Genomic DNA, 19,534 nt, shown 5'->3' on the forward strand with positions numbered 1-19,534 from the left:
CTGCCTTGTAGGAGTTAGAAACTCTGTCAGGTTTTTTTATGTTACACGTACAACCCTTGGAGAGACTCCCCAACTTTCAGGTCTGTGGCAAACTTTAGAAATTTAGGTCTAATCTTGTAGCACATTTGATGTACATAGACCAAAGAAATTACTTTATTCAAGCACAATTTAAGAAACTACGGCAATAAATAAATGTTCATCTTATTACGCAACATGTTCAAATATATGTTATAAACAATGTGATGTGATATTTACTGACAAACTATGTAGAAACTGCCCACCTTTGCTTGTCTGGTTTATATACACTTCAGCCTTATGTCGAGGTAGGAAAGCTTTAGTTCCAGCAATGCCTAAATCAATGAGATAGCCATGGTCTTCCACACTAGACACAAGACCGGTGAGATACTGGAGAAACAAATCAGAGTTCATGCTACAACAACATATGCATACTACCATAAAACCCCCCAAACATCAATTAACTGACACAGAGGCACAAACTATGATCAAGTTTCTACCTGTCTTAGGTGTTACTCTTGTCAATACGTTTTTTTTTTTTGATACAGTGAGTATAGGTTAGACACCTTTGACATTTTTATTTCCATTACCCAAACGGGGAGATTTTTCATTTCATTTAACAGAAAAGCAACTGGAAGCAAGTTGAATTTCCCTAAAGCAAGCTGAAAATGGTCATCAGAACAGGTGCCCTCACTGGAAGCAAAAACATTTGCATTTCTCCCTGCTCTGCCCTGGATTTAATGATCACAGCAAAGGACTTTAACACCTCACTACTACTATCCAAACTTCAATTCAGTATTGTATCTGGGCAGCTGTGAACAAGTGTGGCCATTCTACTCTGCCCGTTTTTTTTTTTGTTTTTTTTTAACCACTTGCCAACCGCGCTATAGCCGAATGGCAACTACAGCACTGCCCACCAGTGCTGCCAATTAGTACCCACCAGTGCCTCCTCATCAGTGCCCATCAGTGAAGGAGAAAAATTACCGGTTTGCAAATCTTTATAACAAACTGAAAACTTTTTATTTTTCCAAAACTTTGTCTTTTTAGTTTATTTAGCAAAATATAAAAAAAACCCAGTGGTTATTAAATACCACCACAAGAAAGCTCTATTTGTGTGAAAAAAAAATAAGAATTTCATTTGGGTACAATTTTGCATGACCGTGCCAAGTGTGACAGCACTGGAAGCTAAAAATTGGCCTGGGCAGAAAGGGTGTAAAAGTGCCCAGTAGGCAAGTGGCTAAATAGTGATTTATTTTTTTCATTGAGGTCTATAGTTTATACCATAAAAAAGGGGACAACTTTGGAGGATAGAGGAAATTGGTTCCTTAAATGGAACTTTAAGTGATTCTAAACTCTAAAGTTTTTCTTACCTCAATGCATCCCATGCATTAAGGTAAAAACCTTGCAGTGCCTGTTCCACCCACACGGCTCCCTAAACACTAATGCCGCGTACACACGACCGGACTTTTACGGCATACTTGGTCCTGCGGACCGGAGTCTGTCGGACAATTCCATCATGTGTGGGCTCCAGCTGACTTTTTTTCCCCAAAAGTTCGACGGACGTAGAAATGAAACATGTTTCAAATCTGTCCGACGGACTCAAGTCCAGTCGAAAAGTCCACTCATCTGTATGCTAGTCCGACGGACAAAAAACGACGCTAGGACAGCTATTGGCTACCTTGTATGAACTTCCTTGTTTTAGTCCGGTCGTACGTCATCACGTACGAATCAGTCGGACTTTGGTTGATCGTGTATAGGCAAGTCCGTTCATTCGGAAAGTCAGTCGTAAAGTCCCCTGGACAAAGTCTGCCGTAAAGTCCGCTTGTCTGTACGCGGCATTACCCGACTCCTTTTTTGAACCAGGGTTGCCTGGCTGCAGGTCTTCTCTCCTTGCTCTCATGGACTACACTAATAGCAGCAGGAGCCATTGGCTGCTGCTGCCAATCAAATCCTGGGAGGATGGAGTGGGGGCATGGCCGAGCCTCATTGTGTGTCTATGAATGCACACAGCCTGCCTCTGGAGTGAGCCTGCACCAACATAGCACAGGGATTGCTATAGGGGCATACATAGGAGAGGGGGAGTGGAGAGAGTGTTGGTGGAGGACACCCAGAAAAGGAGGTAAGGGACTGTAAGTATTGAATGGGGAATGATCCCCCATAGATGATCAGGGGTGATGTAGACTACATCATCAGAAGCCATCTGTGAAAAGGTGTAAACCCATTGTAACCTATAATATATTCTTATAGACACCTATCTGGCATCTGCTCCTGAAGAGTGGAAGACATCCACGAAACGCGTTGCGCTATATAGATGCTACTTGTTGACATTATAAAAGAGTGTTACCAACATTATACAAATCGATCATGCTATACCGGATTATACTAATTAAGTATGGTTTTATTTTATATTGTGTAGACACGGGCACACTGAGGTTGGTGTTTTATAATGTCGTTAATATGGACTATTATGCTACTCTGTTACCATGTTATTATCTATTATGTATGAAATAAAACTATTAAAATTAAAACTATTTTGCATGTACCATGTTATGTTTCTACATATTTAGTTACCAACAATGATACATTCGCCAGACATTTATTGTTCGCGTTGTCCCTTTTTGGTTGTATGTTTCATTTAAAGTCCCAAACCCTCCCCATACGTATTCAACTATCCAGGGCCACAAACCTGTACTAAAAGGCCCACAACAATACAATACTGTCCAAAGCTAGATGTTCTGTCTCACAGACTGCTAAAAACACATTGGGTGGGGCGTTCACATGCCACACTAAAAAAGTAATTTACCCAGAATCTTGTTCTTTCAGGAAAGGGTTATTTCATTTTAGATTACGGTTTCTGCTGAAACCCAAAAGCTAGTATAAGTGTTAAAGCAATAACTATATCTTAGGCCCCTTTCACACTACCGTGACTTCAAAGTCATGCGATTTTGCTGCGATTTCAGGGAATGCCTGTGTAACTCCCATCAAAGTCGGACCAAAGTAGTACAGGGACTAGTACAGGCACAGATATGAATGGTACTCATTGGAAATCATGGGGTACGAGTTGTCATGCGATTTTGCAGTTGCAGGACAAGTCGCACAAGTGTGAAAGGGGCCTTACTAGTATTGCTAGGCATCAGGCACTTTTGTGACTTATTGCTTTGCCTCTATGATGGAATGTAGGTAAAATATGCCTTAACTCATTAAAGATGTTGACAGAAATCTCATTTACACTGTACATCCAATAAATTTCTGCCCATGTATATCTATATATTCTTTTTAATATACAATGTGAATTTAAAACAGTTTCCCCAATCAGGTCTAAACACAACTATTATTTCAATTAAAGGCATTATTTCTTATTAGGTTAAAAAAAATTCTCATAAGCTTTAAATAAATTAAATATTAACACAATACACACTTGATACGCCTGTGAAAAAACAAAAAAAAAAACAGAACACTTTTTAAAAGCTTAACTGCTTTAAACAAGGTGTTTTAACCAGCAGAACTACAGCCATTTCTCTGTACAATAAGACTGTAGTGTGTAAAGACTTTCAAAAAGTCAGCCACGTGAGATTCTGCGACCACAACATCAAGCAACAATCTTTCCACTGACAGTCACCAAGATCCCTCATCCTCCCCATTAACATTTATTATACTGAACCACTTGATCAGGTATGCATGCTTATATATTGAGTTGTACCAACAAGATTTACAGTTTACCCATTTCTCTTACTGGACACGTATACCTAATAAAGTGACCAATGAATGTAGCTCAGATTCTGATATGGATGTTCAAGTAACATTATCTTTTTTCACCCTTTTCGCTTTCAAACACAGACCACTATGCAGACATACCATGCCTTTGCGCACAGAAGATGGAGCAAGATCCCCATGAATGAGTTTTGGTTTTAAGGACAATTTGATGCTATTGAAACCACCAGACGTGGTCTCCAAATTGCTGATGGCACATCTGACTAGCATTCCTGGTGAATACAGGTTAGGAAGAGGAATCAGACCCTGTTGGGGGAAAAAAACAAATTTGAATCATAAGGCACTATTACACACTGCGTACAAAGAACACAACATTCCATACGAAAAAGCAAAAGCTATTTTCAGAACAATCTAAACTAATCAATGAACTAAGTCTGCAAAGGATAACAACACTTACCTCCACAGGCTCCTCTTTTTCCACTTGTTCATTAAGCAATTTTGTGTAGGCCTCACAGATATTTGTTGCTTGGACAAAGCCTGTGAGATTATAAGGCAAGCTTATAACCAGTTCAAAATCTTTCACCTCTTTGATGCATCCAAGAAACAACATCCCAACACGAAGGTTCTGCATGTGGAGAAAAAGACTTATAACAGAGGTGCAAAATGTGAAGTGTGTGTTTTTGCAAATGTTGAAAATATAAACATTTCTGGATCCTACAGGTTCTGGCAATCAAATAAAAATAAATGGCTTAACCTAAAGCTAAAGCAAAAAAAAAAAATCTGTGGTTTATTAAAGAAGTAATCTTTTTTCAAACATTACAGCGTGACTAAATCTGCAATGTCATAACTGCTAGCAGAGATATTTATGGTAGACTCTGTATGATGCCTCGACCATAACATTTCACCCTGCCTGCTAGACGTCATTTTATAAATTTTACACACACACACATACACAATTCAGTGTATAAACCAGGAATCTGAGTTAATTGTCAAAAAAAAAAAAAAAAAAAAAAAGCATCAGAGGAAGATTTTGGGTATGTGCAGCAAAGTATAAATATATACAGCATCCACAACATGGGGATGGGCGTGACCAGAGGCTGAGGGAGAGGGGAGGGCGTTGAGAACCCGGACCTAGCCGCTATCAGCTGTTCCTCCCGACGCCCGCCCGCCACCCATGCCGGATGTTCGGGATACTGTAGCGGCTTTCCCCCATGTTTATGACGGCCGGAGGGTGGAGGAGACAAGGAGCAAGCAGCTGGCTCATGATCAAGCCGAAGCCGTGGCTCTCCTGGAGACAGGAGTTTAAAAACCGCACCGGATCCTTCATTTGAGCGCTCGCGCTGGCTGCCAGCCCACAGGTGGATGCCGCTGGTTAGCGGTTTGCATGACAGGAGGAAGAAAGACTGTCCAGCTACACAGCGCGCTGCACATCTGAGGTAACCTGTCTGTGTCACCCTTAATGAACGTGAACCTGGGGAACCCTCCTGTAGTGTCATCTCCCGGTGAGTCTTTACTTTGATGTATTGGAGGGGGCATTTCAAAGGCTGAAGAGGGAGTTGTAAGGTGCAAGGTGATCATATTGTCTAGCGCTACCATCTCAGGGCTTTGTTGAACTTTCTGGAGCCGGTTTCCGGAGGCGGTTTTCTCCCTTGGGGTATCAACAGACCACTGGTTTATTTGGGAAGAAAAAAGTTGGCAGCAATTGAACAGGTGGTACAAACCTTTGCCCCCAAAATCTTAAAGGGTGAGGGTGGATAAGATGACCAGGAAAAAAGGGTCAGAGGAGGCCGCAGCACAGGAGGGAGCGCACAATTTGCGAGGTCCCAAGGAAAAGGTAGCCCAGGGAGCGGCCGCTAAATTGGAGCGATTTGCCCACACACCAAATTGCACACCAAAAAAGGGAAACCAGGGGGGTGCACAACTCCAAGGGGCACAGATTAATCACCCTGGGGGGAGGAAGAGCCAAGGTCCAGCTGAAATCTGTATACCTTCAGTAACCGAATCAGCATTGCAGACATGTTTGGTAAAGGAGTGTGGCCTGAGTGGCCTGGGCCACGAAGCAATAAAGGATAAGGAGGCCGCAGAGCAGGAACCATCCCTGAAGGACATCCTTCTAGCAATTAATGTCTGCAAGACCACGTTGTCGGATCTATCAGACCAACTTAGAGGAATTAGGGATGACCTGGTCATATTGAAAAAGGATATGCAAGAGGTATGTGCCCGTACCACTGCTTTAGAAGAGAGGCTCAGTCAGGTGGAGGACGATGTGAACCCACTGAGACAGGAGGTTAAGAAGATGAAGGTACAGCTAGACACATGCCTCCAGAAAATTGATGAATATGAGAACAGAGCACGCAGGAAGAACGTGAGGGTCCTGGGTCTCCCCGAAAAGAGTGAGGGCAACAACCCTGTAGAATTCATGGAGGGATGGTTCAGGGACATGTTTGGTAAGGACGCTTTCTCCAAAATGTTTGCTATTGAGCGAGCACACAGAATTGCCCCGAGGGTCCCACATCCAGGGGGTCAGCCAAGGCCACTCATAGTTAAAATTCTGTTTTTCAGAGATAAAGTGACTATTCTCCAGAAAGCGAGGGAGATGAAAAATATCCTGTATAATGGGGCAAGAATATCTTTGTATCCAGATTTCTCTCCTGAACTGCAGAGACAGAGAGCGAAGTTTGTAGAATGTAAGCGAAGCTTACAGCGGCATGGACTCAGATATGCGCTGCTGTACCCAGCTCGTTTACGGGTAATAGCAAACGGAGAGGTGAAATTTTTTAATGACCCTGCAGAAGTGTCCTCGTGGTTAGAAAGGTATGAGGGATGGCTGCGGCCAGGTGAGGGGATTCGGGGAGAGGGGGGGAGGGAGTAGGAGATCGGAATTTGGGTTTTTTTCTTTTTACCCCTTTTTTTTTTCCTTTCTCTTTTTCTCGCCTCCCTCCCTTCTCCCCCCCCCCCCCTCCCCCTTTTCTTTTTTCCCCTCCTATCCTTTTCACAGTTGGTATAGTAGGGATATATGGTTCAATGGTGTGGGTTTTAGGGAGAAGCAGCCATGGGAAGGGGAAAGGAGAGATAAAAATTTTTTTTTTTTTCTTTCCTCCTTCCTGTTGGTGTTTACACTTATTATGTATGCTGGGGGTAATACCCCCCTTATAAGGATTCGGGTTGCAACGTAAGAGGAGGAAGGTGGTACACCTAGGTTTAAAGGGTTAATCACGGTCACTTTGGAAGCTCAGTGGGAAGGGCCCAAGATTGGGTCGGTGGGGGAGGGGGGAGGGTTTAGATGGAGTGGGGGGGAGGGGAGGTGGGGGGTTGGGAGGGCTGGGAGGGTGTGGGGGCGAGGATGTGTGAATGGGGGTTCGGGGGGAGATAGGGGGGTAGAGTGGAGTGAAAAAGTAACAGCACCAAAATTTCAAAAATTAATCACAACAGTGTTGGAAATTGAGTATTATTTAGAGTTAAGATATAGGAACAGGCGTAGCACTGAAGTCACACAAAAAGTAATAGCCCTAAAATTTTAAAAAATTATTCACAACAGTGTTGGAAACTGAGTATTATTTAGAATTAAGATATAGGAACAGGTGATGGTAGACACAAAATCAGATACGAGGGTAATGTTAGGAATAGTTAATTGTGTAAAGGTATGTTCGTGGAACGTGCGGGGGGTGAAAGAAGCATGCAAGAAACAAGTAATTTTCTCTATGGCCAGAATAAGGGATGTTAGGATACTCTGCCTCCAGGAGACCCATCTAGATAGGGGTTCGGTCAACATTCTAAGGAATAGGGGCTACCAAGAGCAGTTCCACTCAACCTATTCCTCGTACTCAAGAGGAGTGAGTGTGCTGATAAACACCAGATTGGTTTTCTCTTGTAGACAGAGCAAACTGGACAAGTATGGTCGGTACGTTTTTCTCTATTGTAATATTGAGGGGCGGGATTGTATTCTTGCGGGTGTATATATTCCCCCACCATTTAAAACAGAGATACTCAACAAACTGATAAATTTTACAGCGGACAAACCAGGGGTACCGGTCATAGTAATGGGGGATTTCAATATGGCTATGGATAACCGTTTAGACAGATTCCCGACAGGGCTGGCTCCTGGAGGGATATCTAGGGGCCCGCTTCTCCAATTTTGTGAGGAAATGGGTTGGGTGGATGTCTGGAGGAGGTGGCATCCGGGTGTGAGGCAATATTCATGCCACTCAAGGACGCATGCCACCCTCTCCAGGATAGATTTGGTGCTCTGTAAAGAGGAGGCTCTGAAAATGGTGGAAGAGATAGATTATGATCTCAGGGGGCTCTCAGATCATTCTCCAGTGGTTTTTTCAGTGAAAATGGGGTGGAACACTGGACGAGGGGAGTGGAAATTGAACCCCTTCTGGCTTGAAGTGATTGAGGACGATGGAGGGATCATCAGTAACCTGAAAGAGTTCATAAACCTGAATCAAGGGTCTGCCCCGATAGGTATCATTTGGGATGCTTTGAAGGCATTCCTTAGAGGGGTTCTTGTACAGAAAATCTCCTATGTCAAGAAGAAAGCACAAGTTAAGGAACAAAGAACAAGGGAAATGGTGAGGGAGGTAGAAGCTAGATATCTGGAGGAGCCTACCACAGTCAGATATGAGGCTTGGGTAGAGGGCCAGGAGGAATATAGAAAGTTAATCCTGGAGAAAGAGGAAAAGAGTAGAATGTTTCAGAAACAGAATTTTTTTTGTGAAGGGGAAATGGTGGGTAGAACTTTGGCATTAATAGCTAGGGCAAATGGCCCCTCCTCCACGATACCGGCGGTGTGGGATAGAGACGGGGGCATTATAAGGCATACTCCTGGTATGGTGGAGGTGTTCAAAGATTATTATGAAGATCTGTATAAGGCCCCTCAGTTAGATGTAGAAGGGGAGATGTGGGAGTTCTTTGAAAGATTCAAAATTGCTCCTCTAGCCAGAGAGGAAAGAGATACCCTGGATGCCCCGCTGACACTGGTGGAGATACAAAAAGTGGTAAAGGAAATGGCGAATCAGAAAGCGCCAGGACCTGATGGTTTGCCTGCAGAATTGTATAAAAAATATGGGGAAGTTTTGCTCCCACAACTAGCAGAAGTTTTGAATGGGGCCGTGATGGAAGGTAAATTACCCATGTCTATGACAGAAGCTACGATCATAATCTTGTTAAAGGAGGGGAAGAACCCGTTAGATGCTGCCTCATACAGACCAATCTCACTTTTATGCACGGATGTCAAGATTCTGGCTAAAGTTTTAGCGAATAGGTTAAAAAAAATAATTTCTAGAGTAATACACGCGGATCAAACCGGTTTTATTCCGGATAGATCGGTGAGTATGAATATTAGGCGAATGTATAGGAACATACAAGTACCTATAGAGAAGGGAGGCAACAGGGCTATTCTATCTTTGGATGCGGTTAAGGCATTTGATAGCCTTGAGTGGCACTATTTGTGGAAGGTACTGGCAGAGTTTAAATTTGGCCCTAACTTTGTGAAATGGCTGAGGCTACTATATGATAACCCGAAAGCTAGAGTCAGAGTTAATGGTGAGTGTTCTGAGTGGTTCCAGTTGGGGAGGGGGACGAGACAGGGGTGCCCATTGTCGCCCCTGCTCTTCGCTCTCGCACTGGAGCCCTTGGCAATCGCTCTGAGAACGTCACAGGAAATCCAGGGTTTTAAAAGCAGGGGGGCAGAGGAGAAAGTCGCTATGTATGCCGACGATATCCTGTTATTCCTGGGAGATACACAAACTTCTTTGCTAGCAGCCATGAGGCTAATTAAAGAATTTGGACATTTCTCGGGCTTGAAGATTAACTGGGATAAATCGGCTTTATTGCCGATAGATCCCTTGGTAGATCCTCTCCCTAGTCAGGTGAATTCGATAAAAATTGTAAATCAAATGAGATACCTGGGGGTAAATATAACAAAAGATCCAGGGCAGTTCATAACAGGCAATGTAGTACCATTATTGACAAAATTAAAGCAGAAGAGTCGGGTGTGGGGTGGTCTTCCTCTCTCGGTCGCCGGCAGATGTAATCTTATCAAAATGATATGGATGCCACAAATTTTATTTATACTACAGAATTCCCCGGTCTGGATTCCGAGGCATTGGTTTAGGAGGCTGGATAGTCTGTTCAGGGAATTAATCTGGAAAAACGGTGTGGCAAGGATAGGTTTGAAAACGCTGCGGCGGCCGAGGGAGGAGGGAGGCCTGGCGCTGCCGGACCCCTGGAGCTACTTCTTAGCAGCCCAAATACAGTTTATGAGAGGCAGCAATGTGCCTGAAGAAAGGTCAGGAAGAGATAACTTATGGATGAATAACATCAGTTATGCTACAGAGGTGGAGGCAGTGGAGGCCGAATCCTTTGGACATAGCTGCCCCACAACTCAGTTAATGATCAGAAGCTGGAAGATGGTAAAGGCTGTACTAGGATACTCGGGGTTCTCCGAATTTTCCCCGTTATGGAACAACAAAAATCTGAAGGAGCTCAGTGTGATGGGGAAAATGGAAGAGTGGGATAGGAGGGGTATCCACTGTCTGAGGCAGATGTATAGAGCAGGGAGGATGAAGTTGTTCCAAGAGTTAAGAGAGGAGTTTGCAGTGCCCAATAGATTGTTCTTTGGCTATTTGCAGGTAAGACATGCCTTGGAGGCACAATTTAAGGGCAAAGAGATAGAGTGGAGTGAAATGCCCTTACTAAGGAAATTGGTAAATAGCAAGGGATCTAGAGGGCTGATTTCAGAAATGTACAGGAGTATAATCAAGGCGGGGCAGGAGGGGGAGGTAGAGCCCAAGAGGAGAACTAAATGGGGGGAAGAGATCGGCACCATAACAGAGGAACAATGGAAGTTTAATCTAGCATTGGGCCCAAGGGTATCTCTGTCACCATCACAAGGGGTCTCCCATCTGTACCTAATTTATAGACTTTACTATACACCAGAAAAATTATTCAGGTTTGGTAAGAGGCAGGAGGTGAGTTGTCAGCGTTGTGGAGATGGAAGAGGCGACCTGATACACATGCTCTGGCGATGCCCCAAGTTACATAGATATTGGGAAAAACTAGTGGAGGAAATCAATGTAATATTTAGATCTTCACTGGCGATGGAGGCCAGAACATGCCTTTTGAGTTTATTTGAGAAAAATGATATGCTGAAGGACACCCAGACGGCAATTATAAGATGTTTGTTTCAGGGTAGGAAAATTATAGCACGGAAGTGGCAGGCGAAAGAACCCCCAACGGTAGGAGAATGGAGAAGAGAGGTCAAGGATATGATCATTAAGGAGGAATTCTGGTACAGAAGGAGAGGAAATTTAAAGAAATACAAGAGTATATGGAAGTTATGGCTGGAGCATGAATGAATCAGTGAGGTGTAATAGAATTTAGGTTGTGCGGGTGGTGTGTGTTTGGGTGGGGTTTGAGGGGGATGGAGGGAGGGAGATAGCAGCAGACACTACTGTAGTTTGTACAAACATTATGTATAACTTCCACTTAGCTGGAGAATTTGTTGCCTTTATTGTTTTTTCTAATTAAGAAGTTTTTGAATAAATAAAGATAAAATTGTATATTAGCCACAATGATGTGAAAAAAAAAGAGATGGGCTAGTTTTTGATTTTTTAAAGTTGAAACAACGTCTCTTGGGAAAAAATTCGCTGAAGTGGTTAAAAAAAAAAAAAAAAATAAATAAATAAATATATACAGCAAAAGCACTGACATCTAAAATTCTAAAATTTTAGGCGAAAAGGGATTACAAACCTTATAATTTAGCAGCTCCACTGCTTTCACTTTTGCAAATGAGCCCTTTTCATGCTGGGCTGCCTTTGAAGTTTCTTTCAGTTGTTTCTTCTTTTTCTTCTTACCAGTTTCTTCTGCTTCTTCCCGGGAGGTCTATATCATACCAGGAAATGCATTAATAAAAAGGTAATGAAAATGGACAGTATGAACAGTGCAATTTATTTTTCAACCTACAGTGCTTCGCTTCACAGTCTTGTGGGAAGTCAAACAATACAGTTTTGAGATCAATGCAAAAGCTTAAAAATAAAAAAAAAATAAAAAGATACATAGTTTCATAATAAGGTTGAAAACAAAGACACAAATCCATGTAGCTCAACCAATAGAAAAAAAAAAAAAAAATACACCGCATAAATAAATAGAGAGAAAACCTTCACATACAGAACCCTATACCCAAAGTTGTTCCAGTGAAAAGGCAAAACATAACAAGTAATTTCCAACAAGGACAAGTGGGTGGAATTTGACCTAAAAAGCAGAAGGCCACCAAGAATCTTAAACTTGGGGCTGAGCCTGTACTGCAAGGGTAACTGCTAATTTAGGTCTAGGGAAGAGCAAAAGTGCTTTTACTTACCTGATCCTCCAGGAGATGATGCTCCCCCATGCTACAGAAGTGAACTGTCCATCAGCAACCTCACATCCAATACAGATCTAAGGATTCTGGATCAGTCTTGATGATGCCAGGACCTTGGACTGCTGGAGCTTTAAAGCCTAGCACCAATTTCCCTTTAAAATAGTTAGTTTTAGCCAGCTTGGCTCAAACAGTCTATATCCTTTACTAACTACCGTGCCTGCTGTCTACACTGTATAAACCGTAGCATCAGCCAAATACAGTACACAACGCTGTGTTTCAGCAGCGGTACAGAGACTTCCCGCCTGCTGCCAGAACAATGTTAAGTCAGACTAAGAGCTTCTCAGCCATTCACAGGGAGCCCATTTTTTATTACTATACAGCGACAACAGTTTGCGCAGTGCTTTACAACATGAGGGCAGACAGTACAAATACAATACAGGAAGAATCAGAGGGCCCTGCGCATTAGAGCTTACAATTTTATCAATGAATACAAGGCTTCCTTGGATTGGCTGAGGTGGACAGACAGGCGGATGTTGTCACAATATCCCCCTTAGCCATTTAGAAGAAGCCTTGTCTTCACTGATAGAAAAAAAACAATGCTTCCTGTGAATGGCTAGGAAGCTCTCAGACTCGATTTTGAGCTCATAGGAGACAGGAGGTGATACTACATAAAGTCTATGAAGCATTGACAGTATGTGTAGCAATTAGTAAAGAAAATAGTTTGTTTGGACCAGCTTTGCCAAAACAAACTATTTAAAGTGAAAGGAAAGATGGAGTTATGGTGTTAGGCTTTAAAGAGCTAAGCACTAAACTGCACTATGATGACAAACGTGCACGAGTGGATAAACTGAACAAACTCCTACTGACTTTCTTTCCATAAAAAGATTACAGGCCACAGATAGTCTGCAAAATGGCCCTGATACTGAGCTTTCTCAACTAGAGTTCCTCCAGAGGTTGCTAAGGGTTCCTTAAACAATGAGCAATTTCTGCCTCTTATGCCACGTACACACGGTCGGACTTTCCGACGTAAAATGTGCGATCGGAGCTTGTTGTAGGAAAAATTCCGACCATGTGTAGGCTTCCATCGGACATTTTCCATCGGAATTTCTGTCACACAAAATTTGAGATCTGGTTCTCAAATTTTTCGACAACAAAATCCGTTCGCGTAAATTTCCGATCGTGTGTACACAATTCCGACGCACAAAGTGCCACGCATGCTCAGAATCAAGCAGAAGAGCCGCACTGGCTATTGAACTTCATTTTTCTCAGCTCGTCGTACATGTTGTACGTCACCACGTTCTTGACGTTTGGAATTTCCGACCAACTTTTTGTGATGGTGTGTATGCAAGACAAGTTTGAGCCAACATCCGTCGGAAAAAATCCATGGATTTTGTGGTCGGAATGTTCGATTGTGCGTACGGCGCATTAGACTCCATACACACCATTAGATTTTCTGCAGATTTTTGTCTTTAGATTTACCAAAACCATATAATATGTAGGTCAAACTTTAAGAGTTTCAATTTTCATGCAATCAGGCAGGCCCTTGCACTGCATGGTTTTGGTAAATCTGAAGACAATAATCTGCAGAAAATCTAATAGTGTCCGTGGGGCCTTACATAAGTTCCCACTGACAGCATTGATGTTTTTTGGCTATCTGTAAGGGGGTAATTTTTCCCCAATGACCACAAGTGTAAGGAGCATTCTTCCAGATGACTAGTTGTAGATATAGTCATTTTTAGCAGAGGGTTCCCTGAGATCAGAAAGATAATTCAGGGGTTCCTCTGTGTTGAAAAAGGTTGAGAAAGGCTGCACTGATATCAGAATTGACCATGAACAATTATAATCCTAAGCTCATAATGTAGTGCACAGAGGTGGGTTTTACTACAGTTTTTAAAAATGAGCGCTATAAATATCATCTCATGTTTGACTTTACAGGTCAAAAAAAAAAATAAAAATACAAGAACAGTTTTAGGCTGCTTTCACACTGAGGCGCTACAAATAGTGCCTGCAAAGTGCCTGTAAAGAGCCTCTCCTCTTATTACAGTGTGAAAGCCCGAGGGCTTTCACACTGGAGCGGTGCGCTGGCAGGAGGCCAAAAAAAGTCCTGCAAGTCACATCTTTGGAGGTGCTGTAGGAGCGGTGTATACACTGCTCCTACAGTGCTCCTGCCCATTGAAATCAACGGGCAACGCTGCCAAAGCACCCTTTTTTCGGCTGTTAGCGGAAAAAGCGTCCCTGCTAGCAGCCGAAAAATGCCACAAAAATGACGGTAAAGCGCCGCTAAAAATAGCGGCGCTTTGCTGCTGACACCCCCAATGCCCCAGTGTGAAAGTAGCCTTATCCCTGAACTAGATGAACACTACAGGACCTTTACTCCAAACATAATGTTTCAAGGATTTTTATTTTCCCCAATTTCAAGCACACATTGGGTGGGGACTTACAAAAAACAGGTTGTCATCTTCTCTTGGCCTCTTTTTAGTGGCAGTTTCCTCAGACTTCTTTAGGGTCCCCCCACGGGGGAAACACTCCTCCATTTCTCTTGTTTTTGTGTATCTATATGAAGAACAAGAAAATGATTATTAAGTGAGGCAATAAGCGCTTCTTGGTTGCAGGAAATCATTCTTAAATAAAAAGACATCAAATATAAATTGTCTGCATTGCATACAAATATCGGGCAGCTCATGATCAGCTTCAGACACAAATATTTTAACATAAAAAAAAACCCCAAAGATACCAGCCTTTCTCAACCGATACAACCGGTTCTCGACCTCTGGCAGCACACTGGGGTGCCGCAGGATCTTAGGAGAGGACAGTCAGATGAGCCCGATCTCCCAGTCCCCTGCCAAACTGTACATCGGCACTGTGAGGGAGCTCTGTCAGTCTCAGCACAGTGAAAGTAAAGGGAGGGGGAGTGTGCTGTGCTCTCCGCTTCCCCCTACAATGCAGTACCCGGCTGTTTGAGGAAAGGTACTATACTAGAACGTTTTAAAAGGCTTTATACATGTGTGTACATGTGTGTACATGTGTCTGTATACTGCTGCTCCTCTGAAAAGCAATCCATACTCAGATTGCTTTTTTAGAGGCATTTGACAAGCGGTAAAGAGGCAATATGTTGCTTCTTCACCACCTGTTTTAAGCCCGTAAATGCAGCATCACCGCACCGCAACCTTGCAATGCACACAGTTGCAGGGTAGTTGCATTGCAGCCCCATTCACCCTGTGTATACCTCCAGATGCAACCACAGTATGTGTACAACCCAAGCTGCTGCCTCTGCAGCTAAGGGGGAACAGTAAGGGTGGGAAAAACAGCTCAACCATGTGGTTTTACGGCCCCTCCAACCTGACATGTGAACAAGCCCTTGTTCACAACTGTATGGCTGTGTGCTGCTTGTAGGGCAGCTCATTCATTTTAATGGGCTTCCCTAATCACAGAAATGCAGGGAAAGAAGTCCCTGACCCTTTTTTGTTTTCCAATGTGTGGGGTACCATTAAGCACCCCTAAAGAGCAGAGCATATGTCTGTGTATCAGGAATGAGTGCGATTTTGCACATGTTCCATGACACACAGTAACGTGAACAGTGCCAGGTATGCATCAAGACTGAAAATACTTTTCAAGGGCTCCCAACTGAAAGAAGGTTGAGAAACACTGCCATATACATGGGACATTGGGGTTAATGTACTCAAGGCAAATAGACTGTGCACTTTTGCAAGTGCAGCTGCTCTCCGCAAGTATAGTTTCTCCAGAGTTTAGTATATGAGGTAGAGCTCTGCCAACTTCCATCATCCAATCATGTGCAAGCAAAAATGCAGTTTTTTTTCCCCTTGCGTGTGATTGGGTGTTCTATGTAAAGTGAAGTGAAGTGAAGCGTTGCCTCATTTACTAAGCTCTGGAGCAACTGCACTTGCAAAAGTGCACAGTCTATTTACCTTTAGTAAATCAACCCCAGTGTGCCCACTACTTAAAGTGACAATAAAACTTTAAAAGGGTAACTCCACTTTCGTGGGAAAAAAATAATAATATACAATTGAGAATCAAGTCCTATTGTAATTGAAAGTTATTAAAAAACTACCTTTCTTTTTCGATCTGCACGTCAGTAATTTTCTGTAAAATGTAATGCAATATGGCTAACTGGAGGGGTTCTATGTGTACAGAACGTCCCCCAGAAACATAGTTTCCTCATGATTGGCTCCTCATTAGAGCCCAGCAAGTGCTGCATGTGATTGATAATTATGAAACCTCTTAAGACTACTGTAAAGCGACTCGGTTATTGCTAAACAGTAAACATGATTATAAAACAAATGAAAAAATAAAAAACCCATTGTGCAATCACTATTCCTTTTTACCCAAAAACGATGCCAAAATGTTAATGTGTCCGTTTCTCATCTTTGCTGCTTACATGCTCCACACACTTCTAATTATACATGGTGTATCGCATCATAAGATTTGATGTTACATTCAATATGCATTATAGAGTATATTATAATATTTTGAATGCACCATAAGATTTTAAAACAGGCATACCTTGAGAGAAGCATTACAAAGGAAGATAAGAACAAGGAGGGCACAGAAATGTAATAAAACTTGATATTTAATGAGGAAAGAGAACAATAAACAAATATTCATTTGTATTACATTTCTGCGCCCTACTTCTCAAGTAAGGGGTCAGATATGGGTCTTCACAGCCTTAGCCTAGGTTCACACATGTGCGATCTCAGACATCGCATGTGATTCGCACCCGCACTGCGGGGCGACCACATGCGATGTCTGTGCAGTGCGAGTACAGCCATACAATTGGCTGAACTTGCATTGGATTCGCACAAAGAAGGGGCAGGGACTTTTTTCTCCCAGCACTGGAATCGGATCACATGGGTGTTCTCACCCAAGCAATCTGATTCCTGTGCAAGTTCACAGTTCGCATTGCAATTTGTGAACCAATCTGGGGGTGTCATTAACATTTTATCGACACCCGCAGCGGTTTGCAAAGGGTATTGTGAACTACCTGTGATAGAGATGCGATGTGAGAACCACATACACTGTCTGAAAATTCCTTTGACCAAGAAGTTTTCTGCTCTGCTCCTTCAAGATTTCCGGTCACTGTGATCTAACATGAACGTTGATTTGACCCCGCTAACAATTATAAAATTGAACGAACGATCTTAAAATAAATTTTTTTTTTAAGGAAGACATTGTTTTTGTATGGCCAGCATAAGCGACAACAGGGGATGGTATCTTATCAAGCTACCTTCCTATGACAAGGGAGTCTGTTATATATAATATATTACACTTCTGTCTGAAAATCAGCAAAACATTTTTTTTTTCCCCTTTAACCACTTCCCGACCACCGTCGTCAATCCTTTGACGTTAAATACCGTTGTTATGATAGCAGATAGCTGCCATAACCCCGGTATTTTCTTCAACGGCGGGTGGTCTGCTTTACAATAAAGGTGGTCTTCGCAGCGAGATCACTTTTATCCGGTAAGCGGCAGAGACGACCGGATCGCGGCGGGAGTAGGGTGGGCACCTCTTCCGTCGTTATCCGGTCGTCTCTGCCGCTTACCAGAGCCATCGGTAGCAGCAGAGACAATCCAATCCTTTCCCCTACTTGGCACTAAGTCAAGTGAGGGAATGATGGCCTCCACTTGACTCCATGAGGTACCGCCATGATCATTAGAGCGAGAGCAATAATTCTAATACAAGATGGACCTCCTCTGTATCTCAAAACTGGTAACCTGTAGAAATTTTTAAACGTCACCTATGGAGATTTTTAAGTGCCAAAGTTTGTCACCATTCCACGAGCGGGCGCAATTTTGAAGTGTGACATGTTGGGTATCAATGTATTTTTACCCTTAAAAATCTCCATAGGCGACGTTTAAAAAAATTCTACAGGTTGCATGTTTTGAGCTACAGAGGAGGTCTAGGGCTAAAATTATTGCTCTCATTCTACCGATCGCAGTGATACCTCACATGTGTGGTTTGAAGACCGTTTTCATATGCGGGCGCTACTCGGCGGGACGAGGCGCGTTTAAAAAACTTTTTTTTTTTTCTTATTTATTTTACCTTTTATTTTTACACTGTTCTTTAAAAAAAAAATAAATAAATTGTGTCACTTTTACTCCTATTACAAGCAATGTAAACATCCCTTGTAATAAAAAAAAAGCATGACAGGACCTCTTAAAGTGGAGTTCCAGCCCCGAAGGAAAAAAAAAAAAAAAAACAAACATTTGGAGGAAATTTTTTTTTTTACTCACCTCTAAATGCCTGTTGCTAGGTGGTCCCTCGTAGTCTGCCTCCTTTGGCGCCTGGGCTCCTGACGTCACTTCCCTCGGCGCAGGAAGAGAGATCGCCTCTCCCCCCTCCCTCTTGTCAATCATCTGGGACACGTGACCGGTCCCAGATGATTGCACGGCTAGTCACGGTGCCGCCAAGTAGAGGGGGCGAGCGGGGCTTCGATCCCCCGCATCGCTGGACCGTGGGACAGGTAAGTGTCTGCATATTAAAAGTCAGCAGCTGCAGTATTTGTAGCTGCTGACTTTGATTTTTTTTTTTTTTTTTTCTTTAAGTGGGAACCCCACTTTAAGAATAAATTTTTTTTTTTTTTTTTTTTAACTTTACATGTTAACCTTAAAAAAAAAAAAAAAAATGTGTGGTGTATAATTTTAGTTATTATCCAAAAAAATCAAAACAATAATAGAATATGAAAATAGTTAGTTATAGCCCTATACTGAACTCATTTTTAAAAATGAGGCATTTACAGTATAACTAAAGGCAAACCTCATATTTTTTGCGTTGAATAGGGTGGCGGGGGATTAGATCATCTGTCACATTTTGATTGCAGTGTCCCCATTAAGGAGATCCCCCCTCTCTATTAGTCCTGTGCACCGTTATCAACCTGAGTGAAAGAAATCGTACAAAATGTCCCCAACAATAATAAATGGGGAAATCTTCCAATGAGGACACTAATGTTGATGACAACCAACAAACAATTTCCTCTAGTTAGAGGGGAATTTTCACTTCCTGTTTTGGTTACAGGACAGGAAGTGAAGGGAAATCTCCCCAATGTTGCACAGATGCCAAAAAGTTTTGCCTTTTCTTCCAGTTGCAGTGTGGGCTGAAGCATTCCCTGTTCAAGTCTTCTCATCTGATGACTCAATAAATAAAACTCTAATCCTGCACGCAGAGACTGATGGTTATGGATAAGAAGGGCGATAAGACCAACAAATCTGGGCACTAGTCTACCATGCACTTCTTATAAAGAACAAATGATGGCAGCTCTTCCATATAGTACTCACCCAAGGTGACAGGGATGAAGAACGCCGCGATCTCCCCACTCACTGATCAGCTCCCTCACAGATACAGAGCACCGATCATACCCACGTGTGGCAGCCTGGCATTTCACCCGGAAGTACAACTATGGAGGCTCTACGTAACTGGAACTTCCTGTCACAA

At 42.7% G+C, this 19,534-nt stretch overlaps 1 protein-coding gene across 1 annotated transcript in view; it reads right to left on the minus strand.

Annotated features, from left to right (window-relative positions):
- PDCD11 (programmed cell death 11) overlaps positions 1-19,520 on the minus strand; it is a 94,743-nt gene extending 75,223 nt beyond the window's left edge. Inside the window, exons 1-6 of the mRNA XM_073596121.1 lie at positions 19,378-19,520; positions 14,530-14,641; positions 11,482-11,613; positions 4,184-4,351; positions 3,871-4,032; positions 282-405 (exon numbers count right to left, since the gene is read on the minus strand). Of these exons, the coding sequence (XP_073452222.1) occupies positions 282-405; positions 3,871-4,032; positions 4,184-4,351; positions 11,482-11,613; positions 14,530-14,622 (679 nt within the window). The 5' untranslated portion in view covers positions 14,623-14,641; positions 19,378-19,520. The remainder of the gene's footprint in view (positions 1-281; positions 406-3,870; positions 4,033-4,183; positions 4,352-11,481; positions 11,614-14,529; positions 14,642-19,377) is intronic.
- Between the last annotated feature and the right edge of the window lie 14 nt (positions 19,521-19,534).

The sequence above is a fragment of the Aquarana catesbeiana genome, linkage group LG08 (genome assembly GCF_042186555.1).
Source record: "Aquarana catesbeiana isolate 2022-GZ linkage group LG08, ASM4218655v1, whole genome shotgun sequence".
In the NCBI taxonomy this organism is placed as follows: Eukaryota; Metazoa; Chordata; class Amphibia; order Anura; family Ranidae; genus Aquarana; species Aquarana catesbeiana.